This window comes from Egretta garzetta, unplaced genomic scaffold (assembly GCF_000687185.1).
Source record: "Egretta garzetta isolate BGI_Z169 unplaced genomic scaffold, ASM68718v1 scaffold41, whole genome shotgun sequence".
NCBI lineage: Eukaryota > Metazoa > Chordata > Aves > Pelecaniformes > Ardeidae > Egretta > Egretta garzetta.
In genome coordinates, this window is record NW_009258755.1 from 631,707 (window position 1) to 643,119 (window position 11,413).

An 11,413-nucleotide genomic window follows, 5' to 3' on the forward strand; every position below is an offset into this window, starting at 1 on the left:
TTCTCTCTCAAGCCTTGTTTTGTGAATTCAGCCATTAAAACATGGGAAGTAATTAACATCTCAATATTGCATATTGAAATTTAACACATTGTAAAAATAGCACATTAAGCATATAATTTTAAACTTAATAGGATTGGCATTTGCTTGTGAGGTGGTTAAGCAATTCAGATTCTCTGTAATACAAGTAAATCCACAGATTTCACTGAATTAGTGTATCTATGTCAAGCCTGTCATCAGCACCAAGGTATTTGTATATCGCTTGCCCGTCCTGTTACATCTAGATTTCAAGCCACATGGTGCAGTTCTCATGTATCTGAAAAGGTACTTTAAACTGCTGAATCTAATAGGAATTCAGACAGTTTATGGAAGGTAGGACTAGGCTTCCAACAGATCCTAGGACTCAGACTATTGCACTCTTCAGCTCAAAAGCAAGTTAGACAAAAATTCAGACTGAATGAGAAAACTTTCCCTCTTCATGTTCTTATTCTTTTACTTGGCACTGAGCATTATTCAGAATAAAGCCCATTTTCTTGTCTGCAGGCCGACATCCATTCATATGGCTGATGCTCTCATTTGCACCTTCTTTTGCACTCGCTGGTTGAGAACTCCCTTCAGCTGTCTGAAACAGAAATGCAATGTCAGTGAAGGCACGTCCATGTCTTCCAACAGGCAGCCACTGGTAGCTCTGCCTGACTCTTCTTTTAGTGGCATAATTTCTTAGCTTTGAAAGAAATTGAACTGAATGTGTACAAATGTCTGTAAGAGGAGGCTTGCACCCCAAATCTAGTATAATCTAGATAGTCAATAATCCATAGGGTCTCTGCTCAATCACTACATCCCTAGACAGCTGAGCTACTGCCTTGCCACCGTTTGCAGCATCACTGGAAAAGTCACCAAGGGACAACTCAGCAAGCTTTCCTGTAACACAGTGGCTGATGTGCTTTTAAGGGTGTGAGAAATTATACATGATTTATCTAAAGCTGGGGCTGCAACCTAAGAAGTCCTGATTTGGATGCATGTCAGCCATTCATACTCAAAGAGCTATGCTGGAAATGAAACCCTTGGAACTCTCTGAAAACTTGGATGCCTTTCAAGCTGAAGGCTTGCTTAGAAAGCCAAATATCCATCAGTAGCACACAATACCTAGAACTAGTAAAATTGTTGACTGCTGAGCTCATGATTTTGTGCAGCTCAAAGTCTGGTTGGTCTTGTTGGCGCACAAGTCAGACAACACGAGGGGCTTATCTATAACATATTTCTCATTGTAGGTCTGTATTACTCAGGTCTTTTTAGATTTGCCCCAGTAACACAATCCTTTCAGGTTTCTAGTAGCCAGTTACTTTCTGAGCTCAGTTTAAAAGCACAGAACCATTCACACCACCAAAAATGAAGGTGTCCTCTACCAAAGTAATTCACACTTGCTTAGCCAAACACCTATCTGAATAGGAGTTAAGAAATTCAAGACATACTTTTCTGCACTGTGCATTTGCAGATGCATTATTTTCTATCTTCATTTCAGTTGCCTCTTCCATTTCTAAAAAAAGGCAATAAAATAATTAAATTAAAAAGAATAAGGGATAAGTAAGCATACAGTCAATTTAACAGCTGGCTGAAGTAAAAAAAATACCCGATCAGCTATTCCTCTGGGCATTTATCACACAGAAGAAAAACTGAAGAATGATGAATATTTCCTAAAGCATTTTCTCAGGCAATGTGATTAATGTATCGGGACTGTGTAGCTTGGGGGTGTTTAGAGAAAAAAAATGAAATTAGCAGCTTGACTGTAGCATGGGGGTTCAGATAGACCTCCCAGAGCTGAATTCTGCCTTTGTCCAGCAGGTTCGCGCTAGACTAACTGCAGTTGTTATAATCTCAGGAAATGGGAGCGTTCAATGTAGCATGGGCTTGGAGAGTCCTTACACTAATAGTATACCTGGTGTGATTTTCCCCTGGATTGGTCCCCAGGGAGAAGGTAAGTAGAGTCTGAAAACTTTCAGTCTAAATTTGAGTGAGACAATCATGTTCCAGTATGCCAGTTAAAAAAAAAAAAAAAGAAAAGAAAAAGGCAGAGCACGTTATGGAAAGTTCACCAGCGTTTCAGCAGCATCTTTCAGGCCTGTGCTGAATCAATATCTTCACTCCTTAACACATAGCATATGTGACCAGAAATGAATAGTAACACTGAGTCTGAGAGAAAGGATCAAGAGCAGGATTTTGCCTAGAAGTTTGGATAAGTATGTATGGGGCTTTCTATTTATTTATAGCAAATGGCATTAAGAACAGCAGTTTGGACAAGTGGTAAGAAATTTAATTGACTACTTTCCCTTGCATGTAATGGCACTTTGAGCACTAAAGCATACATACCCGTGAGAAGTGCATCAATTGTCTCCACTAAGTGTTTGGCATCTTCCATTGTGAAACACATTGGTGGTTTAAATTTTAGTATATTTCTGTGGGGCCCATCTGCACTAAGAAGGATTCGATGCTCTTTCAGCCTGTGGAAAGAAGAAACATCGGTGTTGGGCACAGGTATAAAACTATATTGTGTCAGACCCTTCAGGCTGAGTTAGATTTTGAAACTTTTTTTTTCCTAGTACTACGTTATCAAAAGCTACACAAATTTAAAAAAATTAATGACTAGCTGCTGGGGAATATTAGGAGGGTTTGATCACTGCATATAGTCTTTAAAAGCCATTTACTTGTAAATGAGGTGAAGGGCTTCAGCTGTGGCTGGTGTTCGCTTTTGTTGATCTTTCACCAGATCCACTCCAATGAATAATCCAACACCCCTGGAGTAGAGAAAAAAATACAGACAAGTGAAGTCCAGTGTCAATAACCCAAGCCTTCTGCTGCAAATGCAAAACCTGTTTCTAACAACTGCAACTGCCTTCCCTGGGGCGCAAGCGGGGAAGGAGCAGGAAAGAGGGGAGACTTTCTTTTTGGTTGTCTTTTGGCACTGGATACTTCAGATGACCAAGTGGGATAACAGATATTTCTGGATAAATAAATTTAGCTGGCTTATTAAGCTATGTGGCCAATTAAGAATGATAGAATAATTTTTTTTCTTTCTATCCTGTAAACATCAAGCTAGGGAGCTGTGGAAGACAACCAACCAAAACCAAGAACTAAAAAAACCCCCACAACCCAACACTTCCCCCCCCACCACCTGAAGGAAGTTATCATGGTAGTAACATGAGATGAGGAAAACCCACACTAACATCTTCAAATGGCATGGACCAGATATTTGAACAAGGTCTTCATCATCCCAACAGTGAGTTGACAACTGGGTTATTGCACATGCGATGGCTCTTCCTCCTACTCTCTCCCAGAGCTCTTCTAGTGACTACTTAGACAGCTTATACATAGCTAAGCAGATGGATGGACAACTATTTTGGAAAATACATTGCCTTACAGTTATCAGTTTTGGGTAGTCCGTTTTAAAAAAGAGGTATAGCATAATCAGGACATAATGTTTCTGTGTTCCAGTCACCCCAAACTTGCTGATTTTTCTAGCCCAGTTATTTTTCTTCTCTGACATTGCTGTAAGGCACCCACCTGATATCTCCCACTAAAGGATGTTTCTCCTTTTGCTCAGCCAGCAACTCCAGGACATAGCTACCTACACGGGTAGCATTTCCTTGGAGATCTTCTTTTTCTATTACTTCCAGCACAGCCAAACCAATAGCACAAGACACTGGATTGCCTCCAAACTGATAGTAAAGACAAATAGGAAAACAAAACCCATCAGAAACATTCAGCTGTGTCTATCCATGTGGTTTTCGCTTGCCCTCTCCTGCTTGGCATGTTGTGAGGAAAGCTTGAAGAGGTGGGGATTTTATCCTATGCAGGCTGTGGAGCACCGTCCTCCACACTTTGGGCAGTGTAAGAGGCCCAAGGGAGGGGCTCCCCCTTCCTCCACTTTGGGTTTCAGTAATTTGAAGATTTCACAGCTGAAGCGTTCAAGCTGTTCTCATGCTTTGCTGATTGCACGTGCAGGTAAAATACTCCTGTGACGGGCAATGGGTGATAGATCTAATACTTCTTGAACTGGAGGGTATAAACTCCATTGAAAGCAGTGGGATTCATGGTAGCTGGGAAGACGACTCAGTCACAGGAGCAGGAAGAGGACTCAGTAAACAAGAAGCAAGCTGCTCTTGTGGCATGCATGCAGCTCAAGTGTTTCCTGGTAAAGGGTCACTGTTTTGTTAGGTGAGAATGCAGAGCAAGGTCTGCCAGGGCATAAGTCCCACCAGCACAGAGCTTAGCCTAGAAAATGAAATTGTACATGGTCAACACTTCAGAGATAGGGGAAGAGAGAGAAGTTAGGAAGACTTGATCTGTACAAGTGTGAGCTGAGATGCATGACTTGCCAGAGAGGCCATATTAAGGTATATCACTTGGTACAGAGCATATTTCAAAGCCTCTCCACTTGCTTTTAGATATTAAGACGGTGGTCGACTCGAGTTCTTAGCAACATGATACACTGATGGATGCAGATGTTAGCTGAATCACCTGAACAACTTTTAACTGCTAAACACAGACTGAAAGAAAAAAAGGCAAACCTTCACCTACAAACTTACTGTATTGAAATACTCCAGTCCAGAGGAACCAAAACTTTCAGCTATTTCCCTTGTTGTGACCACACAAGACACAGGGTGGCCATTGCCAATGGGCTTTCCCATGGTGACTATGTCAGGCACAAAGTCTTCGCCTTGCAGCTGGAATGCCCAAAAATGCTTCCCAACTCTGCCAAAGCCAACCTGGACCTCATCAGCTATGAACACGCCACCCACCTCATGCACATACCTGGAAACAAATAGAATAGCTTGAATTACAAGTGCTGCAGTACACAACTTGGGCAGGCAATCTAGGGCAAGGGAGTTTGCATTACAGAAATTCTCCAGTGTGAGAACAGGTTAGGAAAAAAAGAAAGAACGTGACTGCTGAAACACAGTATCACTGTTTCGGTTGATAAAATTTTTAGTTTGCTAAATGTTAAGAAAAAAATGTGATATTTAGATGCAAAATAGGGTACTGTAATGCTACTGCAGGGTTATATCTATGATAATTCAACTTCATCTTCCATCAGACTTATAGCCTGAGGATTAAAGATAGAAAAGGAAACACAATTATTCAGCTAAAAGCCATTATGTGTTCCACAAAAAACAGAAGTGGAATCATACTCTTCAAAAGAAATAGAAAGGAACCACAGGTAGTAAAGAACAAGGGTGATGGCTGAATTGATTGGATAAGCCTAGAGTGAAAATGCTGTTTCTTTGGTTAGTTTTCCAGTTATGCCCTATTGGAAGTGATGTACGTACTGTGCCACTTTCTGGAAATAGCCCACAGGTGGAATTACTTGGCCTCCACAGCTCTGCATGGATTCAGCTATGAAGGCAGCAATCTACAAAAAACAAACTCAGGTGAGAGCTGTGTTCATCTACTTGGCCTTTGCACAAACATCTAACAGTCTAGAAATAAATGTTTAAATGTGTGCCTTAATTTAATCACACAGTGGGTTGGACAACTGAGGGCTCTTGAGAACAGCTATGGCTAAAGAATTTATTCATTTTGTAACCTGGGGTGCCCAAATTTGCAGTAGCCAGGGCCACATTTGCAACCTGATGGTAATACAAGGATCTCCGTTAAGCCCTAGTCTTACAGCTGTTGAAGTGGAAGACGCTGGTGCCAGTGGATGTTGGATCAGGCTCCTGGGAGCTCTGTAAATTTATTTACAAATTTCAGTTTGCAGGAGGCACACAACAGCACTTGCCATTTTCCCCAAGAGATTAATGAAACTTGCTTAATGCCAAGGATCTCCAGTAATGGGTATATGCCATGATCTGCTTTTTTGTTCAGTGCTGAACACCAGGTAGAGGTGGGTAGAAGCTGAACTGTAAGATGACCTGAGGCTACGCTTTGGGCACCCCTGCCTAATGCAAATAACTACACATGTAAAATGTCAGCATGAGGCACTTGACAAAAAGAGAAAAATTCTACAAGTAAAATAATTCCAGTTGCTAGGAATGAAAAAGAAAGTTATTTCAAATCAGGAAGGGTAAGAGCAGCGGATCAGATACACTGGAACATCAAAATGCATTTCTTGTCAACAGCAGAGGTCTATGCAGCAGAGATACAATATTACCCCAAAGTCTTAGCATAAGTCTGCTATTTAAGGGATTGCATCCCCACACCACTTGTGAACCCCTCCCTGAGCATCAAGAGGTCTCTCTGGGCTGGTGCAGTCTTCCTGGAAACAAGGCCGAGTAGTAATGTGTAAAGAACCGTACACTATATTTGAAGAGGCATGCTACGGCCAAAGAGTACGAAGCTTCCCATAGCATGTGAGGCTTAGCCTTTAGCACAACTTGTCCTGCCACAGGTCTATGTCACCAAAACCTAAGAAATATGCAAAAGAAAGGAAACAAGGGAAGAAAAAAAAACTATCCGTTAGTAGAGAATTAAAAAAAACAGTTGATGAAGAAACTGAAAGAAGACTAATATAAGTCCATTGGACTAGAAGGGAACATGTCATTCCAGTCTCCACTGAAGTCTTTTGTGACTTCAGTGGGCTTTGGATCAAGCCCTACATGTCTCAAAACGCTGACACCATCATACAAAACTTTAACACATATTTGTTTTTATCAAGGTCATATTGTATACAACTGAAAGATTCACCTTCTTAGGTGACTCCAGTTATCATAATCTACCAGACTCAGAAATGTAGTATCAAGATTTTATCTAGCATACTTTCTTCATGCCCTGGAGCCTTTTATATATCCTTGCTAGAATTTGTGATGTGGTTTCTCAACTGACCCCAAAGTTTGCTCAATGATATTTACAATCTACTGGTTCAATGCATAAAATAGGAAATTAAACTGCTTTGGTTGCATCTGCTTATTTATGACTGCATTATTGATCCTTTTATTGATGTCTAGAAAAATTATAAGAGCATCAGGTAGAAGAACAGCCCACTTTGAACACCGAACCCACCATAGAAAAATGAAGGGCAGGGGGAAGCAAGGGAAACTGAGTAAAGAAACTTAGTTTCTTTAGTTGCCTGTTTCATGCCCCCACTTAATAGATGAAGCCTCAGCATTTCTAGAGCACAAAACACACCTTGCGTCCATTCTTCTGGGTTTCTTCAATAATCTTTTTCACTTCTTCAGCATAAGCACTTGCTGGATCTGGGTGGTCTTCCCTATATTTTCCTCTGTAGGTATCTGGAGAAGGAGCCTGAAAAGACCAATTTTTTTTTTTTTTAAAGCCCATCTGTCTATGAAACATTTACTTTCTTTTCTATTGCTCTGTGTTTTTGTCATTCCACACAGGTAGATAATAGGAGTTAGCACAGCCTGAATTTCTGCACAAAATTGCAGAAATGCTTACAGGAACTTAAACTCAATCCAGCCCTGTGATGTGTTCAACATTACTGGAGGCAACTGTTGAAAGAGCCATCATCTACTTCACCCACCTTTCAAGACCATCCCTCCTCTCCCCCAAGAAACAATACTGAGTCCTCATCTATGATCTTATTCCAGATTCTTGCAGAAAGATCCATTTCTGCAAATGGAGAATGGGGTTTTCCAGTCTGTCACCTCCCTTCCAGCGTCCTAGTCACAGTACGAAGCTGTATGACCTTCAAGCCTCTACAAGCAGTGTTGGGAGAGGGTCAGTAAATAAGAGAAAGGAAGTGGTATTAAAAGGTGGATACTACTTCGGCAGTGTGGTTAGCGCAAGGAGGTCTAGATAAGAAAGACCTGCACCTCTGGGCTGAGAATGATTTTTGCCTTTGTAAGATATACAAGTCCAGGCTGAAAAATCAAACAGTCAGACACCCATGAGCTCCATACCCAGAGCTGTGTGAACTTGTGGGGTCTGTCTTTTTGGAAAAAGACCCAAAAGCCCTGCATATCTTTAGCCAAACCACTACAACAGATATTGGCTAAGTTGTTCAAACTGTGTAACTACACAGTGCAGTGACTCAGGAAACTATGAAAGAAATCAGCCTCACAGCTCAATACCCTCTTAGAAATCCAAAAGCAAACAGTTTTGCTGTGTTTAATCCACTGACAAACAGCCAAGCGTATGTACTCTATCATCAGCAAAACAGAATGAAAGGATATTTACACCAGAAGCAGGTAATTCAATATGCTGCATTAACAAGCATAAAAATGACAAAGAGCAAAAAAAACCACACTTACCACATGCACAAACTCCTTCTTGCTGTCCTTTCCCAGCTGATTAAATTTATAGGGACTGATGTCAATCAGAGATGTAACATGGCCATGGTAAGCACTGCATGAGTGTTAAATATGGAAGTCACTTTTCACCAAATGTATAGAAGAGCTAAATTTACAACTGTGCCCATAAATAATACAGAATAAGCGGCTGTATCTGCCACACAGTAGCACTGTTTGTGCAGGGATCTTGATTTAATTTACTCAGCCTTTCTCTCCAAAGCAATACGAAGTTGCTGCTGACTTGAATTCACTAGCAAGACTGGAACCAGGAGGTTTTTTCTTGCATAAAATCAAGTGCCAGCATGGGGACAGACCAAGATGATGTCCCCTGGACTGCACCACCTCTAAGGTGGCTGCCCTCACAGCCTTACCTAGCCGCTGAAGGGTGGGTCCAGCCCCCTTATTTCCAACCTGTGGGCCCTACTCTGGCCAACCCAAGCTTTGCAAGCCAGACCCCAACACCATTGCAAAGACTCTCAAGAGTGTGCACTGCATCGGAAGGTGGGGATCTTCTGCACATCGCTACCTGCCCTGAAGGCCCTACAGGCTAGGCTGCTTGGCAGAAGCCACTTGCAGGGTAAGGATGAACAATGTTTGAATATAAAAGTTTTTATTGCAGAGTACACTAAAGCTGGTTACTAACAAGGTCAATTTGATTTAGAAATGAGGAAACAGAGCCTTTTGAACATAAAGCATGTAGTAGCTTCATTCAGGGAATAAACACTTCTGTTCAGCCATAAACTTGAAGCGAAGAGAGGCTCAAACCAAATCAAAGACATGTCACAATGTCTAGTAGCACACACATAGGGTAGAGAGGATGTTTTTGTACTCCTTTGTCTTCTTCACACCTTTCTACTAGCCAGTCAACAAAATCTGCCAGCAGACACAAAGAAAGGACAGAAAGTCCAGCCTGACCGGGATGGTAGCCATGGCAAAAGCCTAAAAAGCCTTGGGACCTGAGCAAAGAATACCATGGTGTTCAGGAAGAAAAGACATGGCAGTGAAACAGTGAGAGAGCCAGCTCCATCCTCAGCCTCTCCTGACAGAAGCTGCTCCCAGAGGCCCCAAATCTTGGACACATGAGTCAAGGAGGGCTAATGGGGATCTGAGCACAGCCAAGTCAAACAAGTTTTGTGCCATTCAGATAGAGACTCTTGCAGTTGCTCTGGCTGGACTTTCTAATCACAACCTGAGAAGATCCAGCCCTAAAGCAGCATAGGCAACCCTACAGCTGCATCTAGGATAGGGAAACCCAGAGATGTGGTCAGCCACCTTTCCCCATGGCTGATGGCCCTCTCAGCGCCTCCTGATTTTGGAGCTGCTTGGTTTTGTCTGCATACTTGTGTTCACTGGAGGCAAGCTGAGCATCGGTGCAGCACCAGTGCAGAGCTACAGGATGTTTCTTCTTGACCACCGAAAATATATTTGTACAAAGAGAAACATGTTCAGCAGAGCGTGACAAACAGAAAGCCCTTTTCCAGAGCAGTCCAGTGGCCAGACCACTCATTGATGCGGAAAACCAACATTCAGATCTCTGGCCTGAATTGCTTTGGGAGCCTCTGTGGGAAATGTAACCCCTGTAACAGGTGATTGACCTTTTGGGGTAATTGAAAAGCTTATTTTTGAGACATCTTCAAAACTTGTGTTTATCCAGATGTGGAAGAGGGATTTCCTGACCTGTTCTAGCATGAAAGCAACAAAGCTTTTCTTTCAGCAGGCAGTGGAGTACAAACAGCAGGGGGGTGCTGCAAAGTCACTTCTGAAGGAACGACAGGAGTTGCTGGCTGCATTCACACAAGCTACTCTATGTACTTACTTCTCAAGGGTGATCACATCTTCGTGCCCACGGTACTGCCGAGCCAGTCGTAAAGCAAGATCATTCGCTTCAGACCTGCATAGTAACAGATACAGCTGCACACTCGTGAGGAAGTACTTCCAATTGAAATGGTATTCTGACACAGAAGAGGAGGCATGGGACTAATGGATGTAATAAATCAACACAGCAGGCCCTGTTACTATACAGATTACAATGCTAAGGTTGAGACTGTAAACACCATGTAAGAGGGCAAAGAAAAAAACAGCTCTTTGTATAGACAGCAAACAGAGAGATGCTGTCTTTCCCTCCCCCAGTTTGCTTGTAGACGTTTACCTCCTCTTGGTACAAATGAGACTGCTTTGCAGCTGAGAGAGCAATGCAGCCAGAAACCCTCGAAAACCAACAGCATGCCAGCCCCATCTCCCATCCTCCACGATGGTTCCGTCCTCCCCACTACTTGCACCATCAGGCAGCAGAGAACACAAATCTGCTCCATGGACGAAGAATCAAATTTCCAGCCTGACCCAAGCAGCCTCTGCTCACAAGTCCCTGCAGGTTCTCTGTTTGGGCAATGAAGTGATCACAGACTAACCGGACCACCTAAAGAAGGCTACTTGTTTCCAAGGTTGTATGTCAATTTGCGAGAGCATTCACCAAGCTGTACATAACGTTCACCGATTTGCAGAATGATTTGCTTTTCTTGCTTTGTTCCCCCCCCCCCCCCCTCTTTTTTTTTTTTTTTTTTTTTGCATAGCATTCAGCAGACCAGTTTCATGTTTTGGCTATCTTGCATTGAGCCATCACACTAAATAGAACAGCTGCAGATAGGAAGGATCCTTCGATCAGTACTTGGAAATACTTCTGTTGCTTATTTCTAAGTCCTACTTAGTAAGATTTAAATCAAGCTGTTCTGAGTGTCCACCTCAAATGGGGGCAAAATAGTCATAATGGAAAAAAAAGAAAATATTCAGACATACCCAGAGTTAACAAAATAGCAAACAGAGAGTTTTTCGGGCAGGGTGGCTGTGAGACGCTGTGCATACTGAACAAGGTTGTCATGCAGGAACCGGGAATTCGTATTGAGCAGTTCCATCTGCTTTGTCGCAGCCTTTATCACGTATGGATGACTGTGGCCAACTAAAGAAGAACACAATTGGTTATTACTAGCAAGCAGTCACTTATTGAACCGCAAAAGGAGATTCAGAGCAGCACTGTGAACATCATCACTTGGAAGAAGTGTGTTCTGAGCGCTATTAGAAATGAGGGAATAGAAGCAGTCTTACAAGCTAAACTGCTTACCATGTGCAACGTTGTTGATACAGTCTAAGTATTTTTCTCCTTTCTCATCAAACAT

The 11,413-nt window shown here is 42.3% G+C and overlaps 1 protein-coding gene across 2 annotated transcripts; it reads right to left on the reverse strand.

Annotated features, from left to right (window-relative positions):
- Positions 1 to 477: 477 nt before the first annotated feature.
- Positions 478 to 11,413, reverse strand: ETNPPL (ethanolamine-phosphate phospho-lyase). 2 transcript variants are annotated; one of them, XM_009649190.2, is made up of 12 exons: positions 11,359 to 11,413; positions 11,037 to 11,196; positions 10,060 to 10,134; positions 8,205 to 8,298; positions 7,120 to 7,236; positions 5,322 to 5,404; positions 4,581 to 4,806; positions 3,556 to 3,710; positions 2,700 to 2,789; positions 2,365 to 2,495; positions 1,470 to 1,534; positions 478 to 619 (listed from the first exon to the last, which is right to left on the reverse strand). In XM_009649190.2, exons 1-12 carry the CDS (start codon positions 11,411 to 11,413, stop codon positions 482 to 484), a joined length of 1,389 nt encoding a protein of 462 aa, XP_009647485.2. In that variant the 3' UTR covers positions 478 to 481. The 2 variants fall into 2 exon arrangements, with proteins under 2 accessions (XP_009647485.2, XP_035744813.1); XM_035888920.1 differs by having other exon boundaries at positions 478 to 615; positions 1,466 to 1,534.

Excerpts from the sequence above, each read along its gene's own strand:
- ETNPPL (XM_009649190.2), bottom strand. The coding sequence starts at position 11,413 with ATGTTTGATGAGAAAGGAGAAAAATACTTAGACTGTATCAACAACGTT. Across the intron at positions 1,535-2,364 it reads AATTGATGCACTTCTCACGG|AAATGGAAGAGGCAACTGAA; the intron begins GTATGTATGCTT and ends GCCTTTTTTTAG. Across the intron at positions 620-1,469 it reads CAAATGCACAGTGCAGAAAA|ACAGCTGAAGGGAGTTCTCA; the intron begins GTATGTCTTGAA and ends TTTCTGTTTCAG.